This window comes from Larimichthys crocea, chromosome VII (assembly GCF_000972845.2).
Source record: "Larimichthys crocea isolate SSNF chromosome VII, L_crocea_2.0, whole genome shotgun sequence".
Taxonomy (NCBI): domain Eukaryota; kingdom Metazoa; phylum Chordata; class Actinopteri; family Sciaenidae; genus Larimichthys; species Larimichthys crocea.
This window is the reverse complement of record NC_040017.1, coordinates 15,847,067-15,868,971: the sequence shown is the minus strand read 5'-3', so window position 1 is coordinate 15,868,971 and position 21,905 is coordinate 15,847,067. Positions and strand designations below refer to the sequence as shown.

Below are 21,905 nucleotides of genomic sequence, written 5' to 3'. Positions count from 1 at the left end.
TCAAAGATATCTTTTGTTTTGTCTTTTAAAGCTACTTCATATTGTTTGCTTTTTGATCCCCGCCAGCTGCAGCTTATAGTTTTCCCAGCCCTTTTATTTATTTATCCTCACAACATCCACAAAACTATGATTTACAAATCCCAACAACACCTTTGTTATAATTGTTGGAGAGAGAGGGGGGGTATTATTAGTTCAGCCTACTTGCTGGAGTGCAACCAGGATCACATGAGGCTTTTTAGGGGGATGGGCAGAGAGTGTTCAGAGGGTGGTATGGCTTTAAGAGTTTACTACCATCCCTGCACTCACACACACACACACACACACACACACAACAGAAAGTTTGGAGGCCATGCAGGCAAGCAGTGGGATACCGACGGATAGGAAGTGACGGGACTGCATGAATTGCAGAGAGAGAGAGAGAGAGAGAGAAAAGAAGGAGAAGACGGGAATATCAACACAAAGCAGAATGAGAAGCAACGTGTGATCATCGGACTGTTGGCTGTAGTGCTGAGACTGAAATGCGCATGATCTTATCAACAACACCGGAGAGAGACTTTCAATGGAAGTGAACTAGACTACCACAAGTGAAAAGCAGAGATTTTAGTAAGTGGATTTGTCGTCTGAATTTCCATGAGCGTGCTTGTAATACTTCTAAAAAAAAAAAAAGTGCTGGCACACTGGAGACCATATGGGACTGCGATCTACAAACTATAACCCCGCTTTGAATATGAAGGAAAAGACTTTACGGAAAAAGCCAACAGAATAGTTGGTGTTGGTGGTGTTTGTGGGTGGTGGATGGGATATGAGCGCAGATCTTTGGATCTCGCTTCGATTTTTTTCCACTGTTGTCCGGTTCAGTTTTGCGTCTTCGGGGATGTTTGCGAGTTGCATCTCTGCGCCTTCAGTTCGGATACTGACCCGTCTCTGCGCCCTGGTGCTGGTAGTCGCTGTGGGACTCTGCTCGGAGCTGAGGGTCCGGGTCCGGCTCTCTGACGGACTGGTGACCGAGGAGGTGTTGGAGGCGGACAGTGAGAGAGACACGATTTCGCTCGAGTTCAAGCAGGGAGACGGGACGCTCATCACCTTTGTGGCGGACTTTAAACAGGTGAGATGTCATTTCTCTTCAACGTGATGATGTGAGATATGAAAGATGTGACTAGAAAGTCTCCAGTTAACTGTACATTTATCTTGAACCGGCACACCTGAGCTCACTTCTTGGTTCCCAAAATAAAGGCTGGTACCCATGGTACTCCTTCAGTTATCTCCAGTAACTAAAACATGTTGGTTAAGTGGGTTAAGTCATTTATTACTTAATCATCATTCAAATCCAAGATAACACTATTTCAGGTTTTATTTTGGGACCTCCTGGAGATCTCTCAGGGGCTGTTAGTGGTCCCCAGACTTCACTTTGAGAACCACCATTGATTGAATTAAGATGTTCAACACTTTCCTGTAACACAGGACAAAAATCTGACTGTACAAGGTGTTTCACATGACCTGAACACCCCTACCTGAACAAATCAAAGTCATGTCAAAGGTGAGGTCATTAGCCCCAAAACAAGATTTCTTCTTAAGATTCTTGAATGAACTAATAATATCAGCCACAAAACTATATCCCACCAAGGCTGACATAGAGTAGCCACAGTGGCCTCTTGAGTCAAGCTAAATGGTTACTACTTGGCAAGGATGCATAAAGGAAATAACCCCAACAGTCTAAACTCCCTGGTGCAGACGCTGTAAACCGCACATAAATTAAAGCAGAACTTGTTTCCTTCATCTTTTCCAACTCCGTGGGGGTATCACAGAGGTCAAGACAGCTGCTGCTCCTTAGATGTGGATGTCCACAGACCCCCATGGCCTTCAAACCCCTGCTGCTCACTGGTCCAGCCCAGAGCTCATTATCAGCCACCATATTTAGCATTCTTCTAAAAGTAGATAAGCAGGTCAAGTGTCCCTTCCAGACCGGCATTACGTTCATGATTTTTTGGAAAGACGATGATGTTTCACTTTCGACGATGACCACTCAGAGACACATAAATGTCAGTCCTGGAAGGAAAACTACAACTGCTTTGTGTAAAGGGTGTTGGAGCTGGTGGTGGTGTGGGGACTCACAGAGCAAAGGCATGTGTCTGTGATGGTTGCTGTCACACAGAAGCTGACAGGCTGGCGAGATGTGAAGGGGGGAGATTTACCAGGATTAAGTGGGCATGTCTGACCTTTTTGATCTGCACGTCTGGTTCACTAACCAAAACAGCTAATTTGGAGTTGAAAGAAGAAGAGGCCGTCGCCCCCAATCATTGGTGACAAACTAATATAAAGAGACGTACACTGATCTGTGACCAGGGTTGGTTGATAGTGCAAGGCGCCCTGTGTTGCTGTATCCTTCCAAGCATACACACACACACACATATGGTTTTGTTTATTTGAAGAAAGCCAATAGAATCTCTTAGATCACTTTACTTTTCCGCTGCCTGATTTATCTGTTACAGTTGTAGGCCCCGGCCTCCTTGCCCACCACCTCCTCCCCCCACCCCGTCTCTTTTTTCTGTGTCTCTTTCTCCCTCCGTCCCCCTGTGTGTCTCTTGTTCACTTCTTCCTGCTCTCCCCTGCATGTGGTTTTCATTCAGCTCTTGTGCAGTATCTCCAAGATTTATGGAAAGTTGGATGAGCTGTCACTTCCAGCTGCCACGAATATACAGTCCAGATGAACGCATGTGGGAAGAAGAGTGTTTTAACAGGGATGTTAAACACTGGAGATTTATAATGAACAACACAGACATAGGTGGAAAGGTACTGTACAGGTTAAAGGAAAGTTACTCGTCGTTTAGTGAATGGAAGTGGTCAATCGAGCATTTCTCTTTGCTTTTGAACTAGATGCGTTTGATTCGCCCAGGATTGAGGTCAATGTTTTTTTGGGTGTTTTTTTTTTTTTTTTAAAGCTTCTGATCTTTGCTATGTCTAGGATCATTTTCAAAAAAGAACTCTATAAATAATCATCAGACACAAGCTGTCTCACTCTCTCTCTTCTGTGAATACGTGGCAGAAAACGAGATTGTAAATGTTATAGCTATTAGACAATGGTGCAGTGGTCTGCTGGATGTGAGGAGGAAGTTTAGTCAACCTTATCCAAGCAATGAATCACTGTGAGAGTCAGCCGTACAGTGATTTCTGGGTCTTGCTCTAGAGGCATGTAGACATGTGGAAAAAATGATAAGGTGCATCTTTCTCTTGACACCTGTGTGTCATGATGAGTAAATCTCCAAATGTAGATAAGACTTTCTTAAGTTCAAACATATCATGTTTATTATGTTTATAAAAGACAGGCGTCGTGGGTGGGAGTTGATCATCCGCTATTTATTCTGTAATCACATCTGTACGTTGCTTAACTCGGCTGCAAGAACATTTCGTGGGCCTATCTAACAGCTGAATCTACTCCAAATAATGTAAAATTACAGCAATCAATCTGCAGCTCAGTCACATCAACATGACGAGCTTAGTGTCATCATACAGTCTTGCAACACATGACAAATCTGATGTGCTGTTGTCACCTCGAACAGATAATTCCTCTTAAGTCGTGTGTCAGTTGCACATTCAGTACCGATCTGCTTTTCCCCTTTCAGCAACCGCTGCAACAATTTATGGTCTAACACAGTCTAAGACCTTGAGCCGAATATAAACCATGTCTTGGATATTAATCCGAGGGAAATGTCTCACATATTTGGGAGACTGTTTTTTGGGTCTTTCCAGATGTAGAATCGCTGTCAGAGACGGCTAATCAGTTTGTACTCTGCCTGTCTCTGCTTTCATGTCCGACCAGTGGGTTTGATCAATTCAGGAATGTGAGGCCTCCCCTGAGTTAACACTTGAAAAAGATTTAATTTCTGGTTTGCAATGGTGCGTATCCATGTACATCTATAACCGCATACACCATGGCTCTATAATAAAACATGTATGAAGACGTTTTTTTAATCTGTTTTGATTTATTTAAAGGAAAAATATACCAATAAGCATTTAGAGACGTAGAATCATTTGAAATTGTTGTTTAAATCTGAAAATCTTTCCTCCCACACTTGTGTTTTTAGTCTGCTGTCCTCACAGAAATACCAACATGCTTTTGTTGGTGCATAACCCACTTAAAATACTTGTTTTATTGCCACTCATAACATAAAATCATCCACTGTGGAGAGTATTTTCCTGCACTGGAAAGTTTTATTATCATCAGTACAAACACGTCATGAGTGACCAGTTGCTGTGCTGATAGGTCATGGGAGCAACAGATGTTGATGTTGGAGGCCACTTGACGCTCACGGCCTCACACTATCATGTTAAATGGGTCTGGATTTTGTAAACAATAGCACCGTGGTGAGAACGAGTGTGTGATTATTCGATTTTCATTACGTTTCAGCCTTATAAACCAGATTGTGTTTCAGCTGGGGGCAGTTTTAGCCTCAGGTCAGCTCACTCTAGTGTATTTTCTGATTGTCTTCAAAGCACAGAGGCTTTATGGATACGCCCAACAGTAAACTTGCTGTAAGAATGAATTGGAGATTCTTCGCACACACACCCTCGTGTGCTATGTTAAACACAGAATGAGAGTTGGGGGTTGGGGAGGCAGGTTGGTTGGCCTTTCTCCTTGCCCTCCCTTTGGGATATACAGTAGAGTATATGTGATCCATTTTGGCAGATGCCCATTCTTCGTCCTCTCACAGCCTTCACACGCTGTGTCAGCCATTAAAATAGTTGAAATGGATTTGGACTGTGGCCTTTTATTAGCTATTAAACAAACACTCTCCTGTGTGAGAGGCTTACTGGCAACCTATCTTGTTCGTTCTCTTTTTTTTTTGTTTGTGGGAAATGCCCGTGTTTGCCAAATGAAGCAACTGACGGTTGTTTTGTACTGTACATCAGTTGCAAGTCGGTGCAATGCAGTCACACTTTTCCTTTTCTTTTGGCTGCCACTCCTTGTTTCTTACTCAACCCTGAAACACCATCCCACTTTGTCACTTGCACAAACTTGTAAAGTCTTTTTTTTTTTTTTTTTTACACCAAACTGTCACCTATTCCAGGAAAATGTTGTTGCTTCACACACTGTTGAAAACACATTATAGGGGCATATGAGTTTTCATCTCTAACACCGTTAAAGGTCACAGTGAGTCATCTGTATATCACCATCATACTTTGAAATCATGTGAAAAAATTGTCCCCGGGCTGAGTGAAAATGACACAACTGTGAATAGACTTCAGTTTTTCGTCCTTAGTCCCAGTAAATCCTCAGATATTCAAGCTTCTGATTACGTTGAGCGGTACCTTAGAAGACCTCTACTCCCGCACAGTTCCCCTTTTTCATGTCATGACTCCTTTTATGGAAGAGATAAACTCCCCAGATAAATTACTGCATAATAAAACTGAAAGATGTGTGGTTCTGAGGAACTGTACCGCTCTTACTTGCCCTTATTAGAAATCTCTGTTTGACTGCTGGAATTTGTGTGCGTTCAGGTGCTTTGTGGTTATTCTGCAGAAAAAGTAATGCACTCATTTTATACCTGAGATCATTTCAGATATGGGCTGTTTTTTTTTTTTTTAATATAATGTTTTGTTTCTGCTCTTTACATCTTTACATCAACGTGAGCAGTCAGTGGATCTTTTCAAAGATGAACCCATGGACTTAAGGCTTTCTCTTAGCCACCCTTTGTTCCTCACTGACTCTGAATCCTAGGAAAATAGCTTCCTCTGTGGCCTTGTTGTGGCCCTTCAAGTCCCCACATGGGCCCCCTTTGGCCTCTTGTGGCCCCCTCGGCCCCTGTTGATGTCTTTATTCTTTATCCTCCTCCCACCAGCAGGCCAGATGTTCATCTGTAATGCTTCTGATAAACACAAACCTTTCCATTCCCACAGTCATGCAGGGAGAGACAGCTATCATCCACCTTCTTTTTATTTTATTTTATTTTATTTATTTTTTCCAGCGATGAGGGACAGGCACAAGGACTGCAGGTTGCTGTGGTAGCCTTTGATAGACAAGGAGACAGTAGTTGTGGTTTGCACCGTGCATAGTTGTGATCATTTCTAACGACCTCAGAGGTTTTAAGATTGCACTTGGCAACAAAAAAGCTAACAAAGTGTTGGCTCTGCCAAAACCTCTGTTCTGTTCTCCAGACAGTGTCCTGAAATGTCCTTTTGTCAAATTCATGGCTACGTCCTGGCTCAGCCTGCTTAGTTTCAAACTAATTCATTCACTTGTGTTTGACTTCACTGTGCAACCCTTGTGACAGTTCACTCAGTGCTAGTGCTAATGTTATATGGGTCCACACCTGGGAATGTATTACATCACTCCTTTTCTTGTCAAATAAACTGCTCTTGTGTGTCACTTTTCCAGTCATAAAACACAGTTGCAGTTGTCAAAGTTGTGAAGTTGTGATTGGTTTTCCGGTAAATGGTGTCCCAGAAAACAACTGAAATAACATTATTCCAATATCAGCCTTTAAAAATGATACATAGTTACTTTTTTTTAGATACTGTTATCTTTAAAAGCCTTGCAACTAAATAGCTGTTTGTGTATCCCGTGCAACAGGATATGAAACTGTGGGATAGTGGTTAGAGGCTGAATGGGACTCCAGTCATCTCCATTGTTTATACCTTATCTATCTGCCTCATTTCCTTCCCTGTTAGCACTCACTGTTTGTCTCTTACTCGTTTCCTGAATGCAAAGTCTCCATAAACAGTTTGGGTGTCTAGATAATTGTGTCCAGATTCTGTGTGACTGAATAGTTCCCTCCTTGTGGCCTGCACATATTTTGCACAGGTTGGAAGACTTTTAAGGACTGAGTAGGACTGGCTGTTGGTGGAGTCCTTTTTGTTTGTATATTGAAATACATGTGTAACATTTTAATATTAACACTGCAGCAGCTGGAAAAGTAAGTTACCTTCCATTGTTGTCAAGAGAAAAACCAAGGGGAACACCTTTCTTTCCATGGCCTCAAATGTTTTTATTATCAATTCACTGCCTCTCTTTACTAATTGGTTCGCTCTTTGGACAGCCAGGTGTGACCAGCCCCAAATGTGACTCCACATTCCTGTCTTTGGAGCCTATGTAATTAGCTTCAACTCAAGCATTTCTTAGCGCAGTGGCTTTTCTCCCTCTTCTTTTGTCTGTGAGTCTGTCTCACCCTCTCTCCCTCTGTCTCCCAACGTGATCTTTAATCCCTGCCTACACCTGTGCTTTTCGACTGGGCTCCCCTCATGCACCAAGACAAATATCGTTTTCCAACACCAAACATTGGAACTCCGTATGTTGTTTTTAAAGGGGGACTCAGAGCCCTATAGGTCGGTCAGGGGTCCTACAAGTAAATAGAACATTTCATCACTTATGTTTCAACAAATATAGGCCAAAGGGATCAACTGGAAACCTTTGTGATGCTGATACTATGAGCTTTTATATATCAGAATTTGGGTTACTAAGCAAGATCAGTACCTGTTCATGAGGAAAGGGCTTTTTTTTAAATAAATATTTCAGAAACTTGTTGGTTCCTGCTCTAACAGCTTGATTGAAAAAACAAATTCAGACCAACTCAAATACATTTGCAGACCCACAGTGATCCCAAATGACTAATCAGAGCGTGGCTGACCAACAGTCCTCCCCAGCCAGCCGTCGGCCTTATCAACAGACAGGGTCTTAGAGAGGATTGGAAAACAGGAAGACCCTCCAGCACTGGGAATAGTTACTGGCACACTTTGTGTTTATGAGTGGGTCTGTGTGTGTGTGTGTACATGTGCATGCATTTGTGTGTGTTTTTAAATGCCCATCCATGTGTGCAAGTGTGATTTGGCACCCAAAGTGAGATTTACACGTGTTGCAGTACTCATTTCACTTAACTGCTCTTTAAAATAACCTCATTTTTCTTTCAGTACCGGGCTTAACACAGCTCTCGTTTTCAGAGTCAGTAAAGCAGGTATATACGCTGTGAAGAGAATGTATTTGGTTAGCTGGGTTACAACTACAGTGAGGGAGAATGTTCACTGTAAATGGCACCCTTTCAGTGTCTGAATAGGCTTTTGTTCACCTCTTAAATAACCTGGCCCACCAAAGGTAACCACCAATGAAACAGCCCCCCACCTCTCTCCTGTTTAACAGGTCTTAGTATGACCCACTAGTCAGGTTGCATGAATACAGACTTGTGTTTGGCTGTTGGCCAGTGGTAGTTTGTCTGCAAATGGCCTAAGTCCTGGGTGTCAGGGAGCAATGCTGAGGAATCTGTACTTGTGTGGATTATTTATAGCTGTGCTGACATTTACACTGCTCTGCTCGGGGAAAAACTCAAGGCTACCCTGTCCTTTGATTATGGTATTACTAGTCTTTTTCAAGACGGGGGAATGTCACTCTTTTAATTTTTAATGTCCGTACCTGGTGATTTTCTCTAAATGTTGGTCTGCAAACCTTTAATTTCATGTAGTTCTGTGGAAATGTTCTTTTAGGGGCTGACTCATTCCCCTGATATAGGCCTCGCTTCTTTAAGGACTAGTTGTGAATTCAAGTGGCCTTACTCCTCATATTCAAGCTCTAGCAAGCCTATTTTACTGTTATGTCCTAAAGGTGAATCAGTGCTTTACTATTCAGATGAATCACCAGCATTCATTTTGCCTACTACCATTTGAGCAATGGTTGAATTTACCCAGAGCACAGATAACGTTGACTCTGCTACAACAGGAAACTGTATGTACCCCCATCACTATCCCAAAGGAGCCTGACACCTGCTGCTATCATATTTGTCTGATCTTCTTTCATCCCTTGCATAATTACCTGAATAATAATAATGGATGCTGCCTGTCATCATAGCAACAGGTTTAAAACCTTCTTTAATCATGCAACATTTCACTTTGACTGTGACGGCAGAGACAAGTCTGTGTGTATGTGTGCCAGTGCTGGTTTTAGACAGGCAGAAGACAGTCTAGTCTTATCCAAACAAACAGTTGAATCCAGTAGCTCCAGTCTGGATGGAGTTGTGGAGATGATGTCATTGTTATTACTCTTTTTGCTGTTAGAAGCCGTCCTGATTATTATCTCAGCAGCACCCAAACCGCTAAGATATCAACAAAGGTTGTTATTGCCATTTAAAGACTGTGATTAAACTTCATTTGTCTTAACAGTTGGCTGCAGACAGAAATATTTTATAGTTGCTTTTATTCTGTGCTACCTTCATGATTAAATGAATAGATGGAGAGAAAGATCAATACCAGTCTCATGTCTGTATGCTAAATATGAACCACCTCAGGCGGATGGTTAACTTTGCTTAACAGGACGACAAAATATGCCTGCCACCACCTCTAAAGCTCACTGATTTACATGTTATATCTCATTTGTTTTACCTTGTTGCAAAAATAAAAAGGAGTTTGTGGTTTTACGTGCGTTGTGCTGCACTCTGGCGAAGGCTACACAGAATTTATGTGACTGAACGTCATATCTTTTGTCACCTAGCAACATTTAGAAAGGTGCCTCTGAGAGAGATTCACGGAAAAGATGAGGTTGGGCTTCTGGGAACATTATAGAAAATTGCTAATTTGCAACAGTCAGAAAGGTCAGGATAGATAGAGACGATAGTGGGAGACATGAGACAGCCCTGGATCAACAGTATCAACAGATGTTGGATCCTTTTTAAGGTATGATAAGAGTGAGCGATATCTCTCGGGTGCACATTGTGAACTAACCTTTGCTTTGTGTGCATGTGTTGCTGTAGGAAACTTTTGTCTTGTTCCGCCAATTGTCAAAAAGCAGAATTTCAAAATTTCCATGACACTAACACTGACTACTGGCTGTAGCTTCATATTTAGCAAATAGACATGAGTGTGGTATCAATTTTTCTCATCTAACTCTCCGCAAGAAGTAAGTAAATTTCCCAATGTGTCAGACTATTCCTCTGAGATTTTCCATCGTGTACAGATGGCTAAACGCAGAAAACGTTAAGCATTGTTGCCCTCCTCTTGGCCTTTTTGGCCTAAATTCAAATGCAGGGCAGTAGAAGTAGACAATCATTAATCTGGACACATAATGACACAAGGGGAGGAGGAGATCTCAGCGTCTACACTTTACTATTGAGTAAGATCCAAAGAACCGGAGTTTGTGGAGCTAACCCCACTTCTCTGTAATTACCCAGAGAGCCCTGGGGCAGATCTATGTGGCTGACACAAATGCCTTCCCCCTTCTTTCTCCCTCTCTCTCTGCCTACACACACACACGTACGTACAAACACAGTGTCCCAGCATAGCGCCATGTGTCTGCAATATGGGAGGTCTTGAAGTCGTGGCCTCTACGCCTCCCTACACTCTAGGGCACTCTAGGCCATCTCTCTGTCGGCATTGTACTCCCTCCCTAAATCTCACTGTGCTTACTGTGATATAACCATGTCTCCTCCTAGTCTTGACATTGTCTTTAATCATTCAGACTTTGTTCTTTTTATACAAGACTAGAGTGCTGGGTTGTTATCACAATATGGGAGCATCTCAGGGTGTTTTTCTGTGTTTCTACAATCTCAGTCCATGTTTTTCATCTGCTCACAGAGACACATGAGGGTACATTTTGAGGTTAATGTCACATAAAGCCAATGTTTGCTCTCTAAATTGCTTTCCAAAGGTCAAATAGTATCGTATGATTGTCTTGTGTAATACCCATGCTTGTATTGAACGCCTGCCAGAACCTCTTCTCCCGGACAAAAGTGGTTCAAAAATGAGGAAGCACTGATCATGCAAAGCAGTCTATAAAGAACTACAGAGCGTAAACACTGCTGAGGCAGGGTGTATTGCTTTCTTGCCAGTTTGTACACTTTAGTATACAGGAAGTGAGACCAAAGAGCTAATGGAGAACTCAATCGGGTTATCTGGGCTGTTTTATCTGTCCCATAGTTCCTCTTGCCCGGGGATTGAAAACCTTGAAACTGCTGCTACTCCTCTGCAGCCTGTTTGCTTCAAACGGGTGTGTGAAAAGTGGAGGAGGGGTGTTTGAGACTATGTGTGTCTGTCTTGAAGCAGAAGCCAAGGGGTGGTGGTGGGGGGTGGTGGGATTGTCTGATGAATAGGAAGACAGGTCTGCTGCTCTGCTCTCCCCACTGCTGGAGCTTCCCATCATGCTTTGCATGCCCTCTCACAGAACTCTTTATGGCCTTGGGTTTGGCGCCAGATCTCTCGCACACTTGCCAACAGCAACAAGTTTTTTTTTTGTTTTGTTTTTTATGGACTATCCACTATCACCATTTTCCTACTTCTACAGTTCCACATTAAATAGCGTGGTTGAAAACGTTTCTGACTTTTACGGCATGTGAGGAACTCTGATAAGTTGGTCAAGAAACAAACCCAGAGCTTTAATTTGACAGTACAAATAACCAGAGCATGACTAGAGCAACATTAAACAGGCCTACAGACAATAAAATGTATCAACAAAGTGTCAAATGAGGCTCTATGGGTGTACTGAACATAAACCCGTCCTTACTTTTAGCAGACAGTTGTTTGAACATCTTTGAACTCCACATATTGAATTACTTTGAGTGTCTGGAAAAGTGCTACATTAAGTACCAAAATGAAAAGAATATTTGTTCTAATCTGTATGAGCCTACACACATAAGCAGTAAGTTATTATGACCTCGCCTCATGCGCCACTTCAGTGTCTTCTGGGAATCGTCTGTTTACTCGTTCAGCCTGTCATCTCTCACCCCCTTATGTCTTTCCAGGATGTGAAGATATTCCGAGCGCTGATCCTGGGCGAGCTGGAAAGAGGACAGAACCAGTACCAGGCCCTGTGCTTCATCTCTCGCCTCAACCGCAATGAGATCATCCCCAGCGAGTCCATGGCTCGTCTCAGACAGGTATGACATGGCAGATCAAGTGGCATTCATGTGCTGTGTTATGAAAAACATCTGAGTGTGTGATCGTTTGTGTTGTCTGCTTAGAAAAATCCTCAGGCCATTCGCTTGGCAGAGGAGCGGAGAGGACTGGAGCAGCTGACGATGAGTGCTGCGGTCAATTTAAGTCGGGCTTGGCAACTCAGCTCTCACATCCATAATATGTGCAGCGAGGCCCGAGAGGCTATCTACACCAGGGAGGCCGATGTCAAACACTGGCTGGACAAAGGTCAGTGGTCATCTTATCTTTGTTTTATCATTAAAACTAGCTCAAGTTGTGTCGGTGGTTTGAACAAAATGTCCTCCTTAATGTTTATATCTCTGTACAGACACTCTTTATCTCCCCAACACTCTCTCTCTTCCCAGTTTTTATCTAAACACCTCCTTCCACTTTGTTTTAGTGATATTACTCCAAGTATTATCTCTGGCTTTTTGTTGATAAGGCTCTATTACCGTTCCTGCTCATCTATGTTTACCTTCTTCTTTACATTCCTGATAAATGCATCAAGCACACTTGTTTGTAGGCACATTGTTGATTTGCCTAACCAGTCGTAGAAATAATGTGTGACGTGATTGATTGAGAACATGTTTTTAAGTTTGTAGCTTAAGTTATTCTTGCAGCGGGATCCTGTATTTTTAATAGCAATGAAGTCCAAATTGTCCATGCTGAGGAGAATCCATATGACAGCCTTGTTGTCCACTGACAGCACTGTTATAGAGGAAACAATGTTGATGGTCATGGTTTACCAAGCACTCTGCACCATCATCAGCAGAGGGAATCCCAGTAGCGTCTCCTTTGCATAACAAAGCTCCCCTTTTACTGCACCATCTCCCCTCTTTTCAGCCACTTTGTTCACCCTCTACACTTCAATACAGTGTTTAATTAAGGGAAATTAGATAGAGAATGATTCACACAACTCTATGATAGCTTGCTTTTTGTTTTAAATACCACAAGCATGAATAATAATGTGCTTCTCCTGTCTGTGTTATAGGAGTGGATGCCTCCATATTCGAGGTCCTGCCCCAAACAACAGAGGCGGCCAGCTTTAAGGCCTGTCACTCCACTAAAGACTTGTGGCAGCCCTGTCTCTGCACATACAGCCTGCGTCTGGAGTGGTACCCATGTCTGCTGAAGTACTGCCGCAGTCGGGACACCACAGGCAAAGGCTCTAACTACAAGTGTGGCATAAAGAGCTGCAGCAAGGGATACCATTTCACTTACTATGTTCCCCAAAAACAGCTGTGTCTATGGGACGAAGAGACCTAGCATTTTGTTCTGGGTGGTTAGAAAAGAGAAATACATTTTTGCCAGCCATGCCAATGCTTCTCCACCCATGCTATTCAAAGTGAACACAGTAACACTGGACCTGGGGAATGGTGAGATCCAAAATGTTCAATGAATTCAGGTTCCAAATGAGGCCAAAACCTTAAAGGAAAGAGAGATGCAGCACGTCGTTCTAAGAGGACCCACTGACTTTGAGCCTTTTTCTGGGAAAATGACATATCATTGTCAAGCTGTCACTTTTGTGCCTTTTTTTTCTTAATTTTATTTTATTTTATTTTTTTGGAGCAATTATCGGAGCAGTTGACAGACGCCAACAACAATAACCTCTCAAACAAGCTACGGTATGCACGCAGCTTGGACAGTGTATTTCTGCTCAATTAAACACCAGCAGAGGAACAACAGACTCCCACTCTGTTCAAAGGAGTCATACAGACACAATCTTCCATTCTGGTGAAGGAAAATTTGGATGGTGGATTGAGCTCTCTTAAATAACTCTGTGAAAAACAGTTTATAGTCAGCTGAACGCCTGTTTAGAACACGTAAGCTAGCTGACAAAGAAAAATGCTTTTCTCTAATGCTGGCTTTATTTATTTTGGTTGCAAAGTGAAATTATGGAGGACTATTTTTGTATCTTTTTATTGAAAAATAACCTTATCATCATTTCCTTTTTTCTTCTTACATTCAACAAGCTCTTAAAGTCACACATCTAAACCACAGGTCCTCAGTAATCAAGAAGTATTCAGACACATTTCAGAATGTTTTAACCTCCTTATACAGAGAGTGTGAATAAACAGGTGTATTGTCTTTTTAATAGGACAGTTTTAGTTCAATACCCATGGGGAGGGGGGCTCCTCATGCCCATCAGTCACATTCTCATTCTGTTTAAAAGAGTCAAATAAACCAAAGTCAAAGGAAATGCTGTCAAAAGAAGGGTGTAATGTTTCAGTTTCTAGAAACAGGCTCTTTCTTATGGTGTTTTTCCATGTAAGTTTAACAAGAAATAGCCTTTGTAATAATCTATACTGCCCTCTTCTGGTTAAAGAAGTGTCTTACGTTTTCTGTTCTATCCAAATGCCAGAATTCTGTTCTTTTGGTTTTTGGTTGTGTGTGTTCATGTCAACAATTAAATGTTTTTAATTTATGCATCTTATATCCCTGATCATTTTTTCACATGTGATTCAAGGAGCACTTCTTGAGCTTGTGGGACCAAATGTCATTTTGTCTGTCTGTTGATCTGTAGAGCAACAAGGTTGAAGTCTAATTTTGGGTTGTCTTACCTCCATGTTCATTTCAGTCTTTACAGCCATATCAAATGTTCAGAATAAAGATGGAAAAGGTTAGTATGTCCGGCTGACTAAAAAAAACCAAATGAGTGAAACATTTCTATTTGTGGCCTTCTCTGGTGATCAAGTGCCTTAACATTTCCACTGATATCTTTGCTATGTAATTGTAGATTAAGTTTGTAAACATATTTTTTCTATGAAAGAGTTCAGAATATGTTGTAAAAAGTTGCCATGAGGAGAAAATGAAGCAATTAGGTAATGTACCGTTTAAGAATTGTGTTTTACATGAATTGTTTCAATAAAGTCTTTCTTTGCACTGCACATACAAAGTGTGAACGATTGTTTTAGAGGACATGGTGTGCATACTGAGAACATTGTGACTGCATAATCAGCATTTTAAAGCCCTTGAATGCTTGCTTTTATTGTGCAAAATATCAGTGTGCTTACTCTCTGGAGATCAGGCACAGATTATTTATCATATACAGGTTAACATCTGACATCCATTGCACGTCTGTCCGTCCTGGGAGAGGGATCCCTCCTCTGTGGCTCTTCCTGAGGTTTCTTCCACATTTTTTCCTTGTTAAAGGTTTTTTGTGTTTTTCCTCACTCGAACCGAGGGCCTAAGGACAGAGGGTGTCACTCCCTGTACAGATTGTAAAGCCCTCCGAGGAAAATGTACTTTGTGACTTTGGGCTATACAAATAAAATTGATTTGATTTGATTAACATAGGGGCAACGATAGAATGAAATGTGTTAGACAAGCTAGGGGCGGGACTGAAACTCATGATGTCATGCAGATGAGATGTCCTCTGCGTCCATGACACCACTGTGCATCCCCATATTATAATATTAAAGAAGATTTATTAGTTGGAGTGTTACTCTGTACTGTATTTCTTCCATTTTGTCCCCCTGCTGGAGGATAACGTGTGTGTAATCCCTCTCATTGACCACAAGGTGTCGCCACTGTTTAAAAAAAAATATGACCAAACATCATCCGTTGCTTTGGGGATTTATCAACAAGGATGCATGGCAACAAACATGCGCTGTGTTAAATATTAATCCCACTGCAATCTCTAAAGGACGTTATATTTGGAGATAAGGCTGCACAGACATTTGCATGCAGACTGATAAAGGTGGAAGGCAAATGAAGGGATGATGAGGGAGGCTGCTGTTGTCACCGGCGAAGCTCACGCAAAGGAAAACCAATAGCAGACACCTTTTAACAGTCTCTTTTTAAGGAAACATATCTTCACAGGACTTCAGACACCGAGGATGTAAACGAAGAAACACATGCGCAGCATCACGGTAATGATATTTTAACACCGTCCGTGGACGTAAGATAACGCTTTGTTAGCGCTGTGACGTTAGCCTGCCACCGGTCAGTTTGCTATCTGATCCAGCTAACCGTGGCAGAGAGAGAGCATCCTCTTAAAATGAAGGATAATCTCTGCTCCTTGTGGCATTTCAGTTTAGGAACAAGTAAACTTAGTTTAACAGAGAGGGAGTAAACAATAATCCAGCTACCTGACAACGGCTTTTTTTGTTATTTCCTCTGCGGGTTTCCATGGAGACGTAGTTATACATGTCCTGTTATAACTTTATTTAAGCTTAACAAAGACTCTTATCCAGGCCAGGGTAGGAGCAACACACAAAGACAAGCAGGTTACAAAACATATTTCATTTTTATATTTCATTATGCTCATTTTTTTTGTTTATTATTGAGGTTACAGTGGAGTTAAACTGGACCAAAGGCTATAAGATTAGGCCCACCTTGTCAAGCAACAGTATAGCAACCACCACAACACTACAACCTCAAAAATAAACATATATAGTTGAATTGTTGCCTTTTTTTTTTTTTTTAATGAAATGAACTTCAAATGAAGTGTCCAGTGAGTGTGTTTTTTTCTGCACACCAACACCTTGTTTGTGTTATATGCTGTTTACAGTTTACATAGCCTAGTTATTAGTGTTATGTAGTTTGGTCTCATCCATCATAGCTGTTTTATGTTACAGGTGAAATGATACGCCAATTGGTCAATCAATAGATTCTGATACTTGATCGATAATTTGCCATTTTCAAACAAAAACAAACAACATTCCCAGTTTCTAGCCTATATATTGTATATATTAGTAACTATGGTGATCATTGGTTTGAATACATCACAACAGATATTTTTGTTGTTGTTGTCCACTAATACCACAGCTTCACCTCCCCATGCTGTGTTATTTTGGTGTGAATCACAACCAAAACAAGAGTTCAGTTTGTTTTCAAAGGGTACATGTCATTTAATAACTTCTGAAAAACAAAACTGTCTGAGGCCCAGCACCCAGTAACCTCTCATCTACTTTTGAAACTTGCTTGAAGTCTTTGAGACTCAAGTGTTCCAGTGAGTGTGGGCCCGTCCATCTGCACGGTCTCACCACCTAGTACAAACGTCACTGCAGAAGAAGAGACGGCCCCCTCACCCCACCAGACCCTCGGCCTGCCAACTATAGTGCTATTATAGTTCAAGCAAAGGCTAATTGTTGGACACTTACAAAGGATTGCACAGTCCAAGTCTTAGGACGGTAATGCTGTCTCTTCCTACTGTAAGCGATATTACGGAGCAAGATGTGACCCTTTGCATTTTTCTCTTTCTGTGTGATGTGATTCAAAGTTGGAAAGCTTCTGAGCAAAGCAACTGTAAGTTGGTTTCAGCTGTTTTTCTACATTGTTTTGCATGTAGGCGAGAAGATGGCACTGCTTGTGGTTGTGGCACTCCTGTGCCTGTCCTGTTGGGTCTCTTTCTACTTTATCTTGTGTTACGTTAACGGGTCCAGGAGCTACGAGTGGAACTGCCGTCTTGTCACCCTGGTACACGGCATCCTGGCAGTTTGCATCACAGCTTACATAGGCTATGTGGATGGACCCTGGCCTTTCACTTATCCAGGTAGGAATGATTACCATCTGTTGATTCAAGTTATCAGTGTGAAACTTAAGATTAACAAACTGAAGCTGTTGTAAATGCTACTCAAATAAGTAAGTCTCAAGTCATGTAATCCTAGAAACACTGTGGCTGCAGTCAATAATCATTTATTAATGTAGTTGCAGATTGATTTTGTCACTTTCACTTTCAGCATTACTCTTGAAAGTGTTACTTGGAACAGCTATTAGCAAATAAATGTACAGTTGTAAATCAGAAGTTTGTATCTTCATGTTGATATTAATAATTATATGCTCCTGTGACACTTTCATCTCTGTGACTTTATGCTTGTTTTTTTCTTGTATTTAATACTAATACTAAAACCTGTATGTTTCTGTTCATGGATACCAGGTACCAAGAACACTCCTCTGCAGATAAGTGCCATGGTGGTGAGCCTGGGCTACTTCATTTTTGATATGGCCTGGTGTGTCTACTTCCGCACAGAGGGACCCGTTATGCTGGCCCACCACACCATGAGCATCCTGGGAATCCTGTTGACCCTGTGGTTGGGGGAGTCTGGCATCGAGGGCTGCGCTGTCCTCTTTGGCAGTGAAATCACCAACCCCCTTCTGCAGGCACGCTGGTTCCTCAAACAGACGGGACATTACGGGACATGGCTGGGGAACGTTGTGGATGTCTTGTTTGTACTGCTGTTCGTGGTGATGCGAATCTTTGTGGGAGGCACAATGCTGTACTGTGAGCTGATCTCCCCGAGACCCAGATTCTTTATCAAGTGTGGGGGAGTGGCTATGTACGCTCTATCCTGGGTGTTTATGGTGGACATTGTTCGATTTGCAATTCGGAAGAGCAAGAGATGGCACAAACAGCAGCGAGACCAACAAGAGACAGTGACAGCTAATGGTCATGAAGGGAAGAAAGACTGATCGGTTTGTGCTTCTTAAAGGAAATTGATTTGCATAATTTGTGTTGTGTTTTTCACTTTGGACACACAATGGGAAGTACAAAGAAAATCAACTTATTGTACGTTAAACCGAGATTTAAAAAAGGGATATTTCAAAGTCATAGTTTTCTATATTGAGAAATATCCTGTGGCGTCAGTCTGTAAGGTTCAACACCTTTGCATTTTGAAAATAAAAACTCATTTTTATGCAGTTATTGCAGCTGAACACATTCGATTTTTGTGTAAAATGTGCAGTTAACAAACAACACAGATGTAGTTTAAATGTCACTGAAAACCAAAGCACTTTGTATAAACACATGAACAGATGTTGCTTTCAGTTGCAGTGAACTGTGGCCTAGTCATATGTGGTTGTGTTGCTCCAAAAGAAAGCTAAATGTTAGGAAAGAAACTGTTTACATGTAATGCCCGAGGTCCTTGTGAAACATTTTTAGTCATATAAAAAAGTTAGGATTGGTTTCCTTGTAATCCTAAACTTAAACTTTGAGCAGATGTGAAAGGTATACTCAGGGAGATGAAGTCAGAAAGTTGGAGTGAATTCCACAGAAATGTGTGTGATTTGTTTGATTACTCTGTTTAATATAGTTTATAGTACTTCCTCTAAGGTTTTGCCTGCTGTCTTTGACCCTATTGCAGAGCACGCCCAAAAAACACTTCTTTTATTTTACTTCTCTCGTGCAAAGGGCTTCGTGGTAAGGAACCTCTCAATTACATAGTTCTACATTGGTAATGCTATTTGGATATTTATGCAGACTATAAATATCTTTGAATGTTAGTGAAATGTTAGTATATTAAAGTATTTTGAAGAGTCTGATTTCACCGTATCAACTGTGTGAACGTAGACCCTCCTGACTTCTTTCAGATAAAGTCAGACCAAAGATCTGTACTGATAGCTTCCAATTCATTTAGTTGTGTTTTAGTCATGCAGAGATCCTGTCAGACAAGACTTGACAATTAAATTACAGTCATTGTGAGCTATCTGTACAGTGTGCTAATCTTTCGTCTGACTTCTTCTTCGGCTATTTCTTTTTTAAAATGTCTTTTAAGTTTTTGAGATGTACATGTTCTACTCTCTGACTTAATCTTTCAGACAAACATATGCTGCTGTCAGTATCAACCAGATAGCCTCTGACTTGGGAGTGGATGAAAACTTGTGCAATCATATATGTAAGAGCATCTTTTGTTTTTTGTAGCCCCTGAAATGTTTTTGATGATTTCTACATTTAGTCATAAGTCAGTGACACACACACACATCAAGGGCTGGGCAATAGTTATCATTGAGCAACTTTAAGTAAAGTCATATTGAGATGATATAATCATATTAAGTTAAGTTTTGTTGTCCAATATAATAAAAAAATCAACAAACTAACTTTTTTTTTTTACACGCGTGAAGAGTTTTGTCTGAGTTTTAGTATTTTATGTGTGATTTTTACATAGATTTGCCATAATGTGAGATTACTTATCAGTAAGATATTCGTCCTAATATTGTGATGTTGATTTCAACCACACAACACACAAGTGCATCAGGGGTTGAAGGCAGAGTAGTATGATTTAGCCCTCTTCACAACTGGATTTGCTTATTGCCAAGAAAGTACTACCAGCTTTCATTTTTCTTCTCAGACTTTATACCGGTGTTCTTATTATTGCCACATGTTTTTTTTTTTAGGTCACATATATTCCTTCGGTACTGTATGAAAACACTTGTCATTTCTTTGTTTTCATATTTATATTGAACAATGTGTCTGTTTACCTGGCTGCTACTGTTAAGAATCATGCGAGCATCACCATTATTCAAAGACAGTAAAAAAAAAATCTAACTGGTGTGTGCCTTAGTTATCTGAATGTACTTTCCTAATTTTTCTGTTTGGTTTTTGTCTCGTGCTGTACTGTAAACCGTCCACCGTAAGAGTGGGAGTAATGAAGAACCATTTTCAGTTTGAGTTGTGGTTTCATTATTTGCCTTTGTCATCCCTGTGTGAAGTAAAATAAAGATGTGACAGACTGTTTGTATGCTTTTGAATGAATCTCAAACAACAAAACGTTAACAAAAACTAAAGGATAAGCTGCATTTACATCATTACACAGATACACAGAAGTAGTATTGCACTGAAGCTGAAGTTACCTCAACCGTCCACATGATGGTGTCATATCATATACATGCAGCCTCACTGCGGAAATCAAGGACAGTCATTTAGCAATGCTAAAATAAAGACATGAAAAGGAAAAAATATATATGTTTACAGCATTGCCATGAAAATAATATCACATGATACATTTAGTTTTGCAAATCTTTATCTAAAAGACCATTTTACTTTTTGTTATTGTCCTCTCGAGCATAAATTGAACAGTTTCAAATATATTTTTATGCATTTGAGCACACAAATAGTTTAATATAATGTACGATACTGCATGTAATACACAGTTTATTGCATATACTGTTGTATCATGCAGTATATGCAGTAATTTGTCTGCTGCCAGAGATGTAAATAATGCAATAGGACTGCAATGCACAACACAGTGAAGATAATCAAATGCAATGCACTACTTAAGTCAGACAGGATCCAGACAAACAAACAGGACAAATAGTAAGAAGGTACAGAAGTATAATTGCAAATATTTCACTCATGTACACAAGCACTATTTAAAGGTTAAAAGGATTTGGACAGATCTATTGTAGTAGTGCAAAATGACTTTTAAACCACTACCTCTAACAATATCTGTCATTATATTATTGGTGATGTTCTCATCTTAAGTGCATTTACTTTTCTCAAAAGTGCACATGTACAGTGATAAAAGAGAAATACTCAATGGACAACTAATGTAAACATTGAATATTGATGACACTGAATATGGATCTTGGTCTTGAGATTTTGTTTACACTGACTCTGCAGTAATAATAAATACAATGACATGAATGAAAGCCTCCAGGTAGACTTGAGTGTCTTGTACATTTCCATTATCGTCTCTTACACTTGCACTCACATGGCCACTTGTTTTCTCTCTGTTCTTCAGATGATATGTTTTTTTAAGCTTCCCCTCTGGATGAGTTTCATCAGATATAACGTATGAGTGTCTTCTTTAGGGTGATGGACAAAGAACTGGACTGTAAGTTGTAAATAATGAACATAATAACCAGTCCTAGACCAACCACAGACAAGCAGAGAGTCATGAAAACTATGAAATAATCATACAACAACACACATTGTCATTTAATCAACCACCATAAAGTAAACTGTTTAGGACATGACAAAGAAAAGCAAATAATCCAGCAATATATACATATACAACTAGCTCTGTAACTAATGACTATTTCCTTTATTAGTGAATAGACTGATTATACAATAGGTGCAGTTGTTTAGTCTGTAGTCTGTGGCGATCTTATGTCTGCATCTCTTTACATGCTGCTTGTTTTGTCTGACCAACAATTCAAAGTTACAACTGGAACCAACAATGTTTGGCCTTTTGCTTCATAATTGACCTAAACAGTTAATCAATTGACCAAAGTGTTGCTGATTAATTTCCTGTCAATCGACTAATCAATTGAATTCTTCAAAGAGATCTCTTGTGTATGTT

At 40.7% G+C, this 21,905-nt stretch overlaps 2 protein-coding genes across 5 annotated transcripts; both read left to right on the top strand.

The window, feature by feature from the left end:
• The first annotated feature begins 270 nt into the window (after nucleotides 1–270).
• On the top strand, nucleotides 271–14,771 carry oafa (OAF homolog a (Drosophila)). The gene is made up of 4 exons (XM_010729644.3): nucleotides 271–1,105; nucleotides 11,712–11,846; nucleotides 11,931–12,111; nucleotides 12,875–14,771. Exons 1-4 carry the CDS (start codon nucleotides 803–805, stop codon nucleotides 13,147–13,149), a joined length of 894 nt encoding a protein of 297 aa, XP_010727946.2. The 5' UTR covers nucleotides 271–802; the 3' UTR covers nucleotides 13,150–14,771.
• Nucleotides 14,772–15,441: 670 nt separating this feature from the next.
• Nucleotides 15,442–20,333, top strand: tlcd5a (TLC domain containing 5a). Of its 4 annotated transcripts, none has more exons than XM_027279933.1 (3): nucleotides 15,442–15,755; nucleotides 17,177–17,380; nucleotides 17,858–20,333. In XM_027279933.1, exons 2-3 carry the CDS (start codon nucleotides 17,185–17,187, stop codon nucleotides 18,295–18,297), a joined length of 636 nt encoding a protein of 211 aa, XP_027135734.1. In that variant the 5' UTR covers nucleotides 15,442–15,755; nucleotides 17,177–17,184; the 3' UTR covers nucleotides 18,298–20,333. The 4 variants fall into 4 exon arrangements, with proteins under 4 accessions (XP_027135734.1, XP_010727947.3, XP_019112970.2 ...); XM_010729645.3 differs by having other exon boundaries at nucleotides 15,445–15,755; nucleotides 17,765–20,333; XM_019257425.2 differs by lacking the exon at nucleotides 15,442–15,755 and adding an exon at nucleotides 16,783–17,018 and having other exon boundaries at nucleotides 17,765–20,333.
• Nucleotides 20,334–21,905: the final 1,572 nt, after the last annotated feature.

Bases quoted from the DNA above. Each gene is read 5' to 3' on its own strand.
- oafa (XM_010729644.3), top strand. From the start codon at position 803: ATGAGCGCAGATCTTTGGATCTCGCTTCGATTTTTTTCCACTGTTGTC. The intron at 11,847-11,930 runs GTATGACATGGC...TTGTCTGCTTAG, and splicing joins CCATGGCTCGTCTCAGACAG to AAAAATCCTCAGGCCATTCG. The intron at 12,112-12,874 runs GTCAGTGGTCAT...TCTGTGTTATAG, and splicing joins CAAACACTGGCTGGACAAAG to GAGTGGATGCCTCCATATTC.
- tlcd5a (XM_010729645.3), top strand. From the start codon at position 17,185: ATGGCACTGCTTGTGGTTGTGGCACTCCTGTGCCTGTCCTGTTGGGTC. The intron at 17,381-17,764 runs GTAGGAATGATT...CATGGATACCAG, and splicing joins CTGGCCTTTCACTTATCCAG to GTACCAAGAACACTCCTCTG.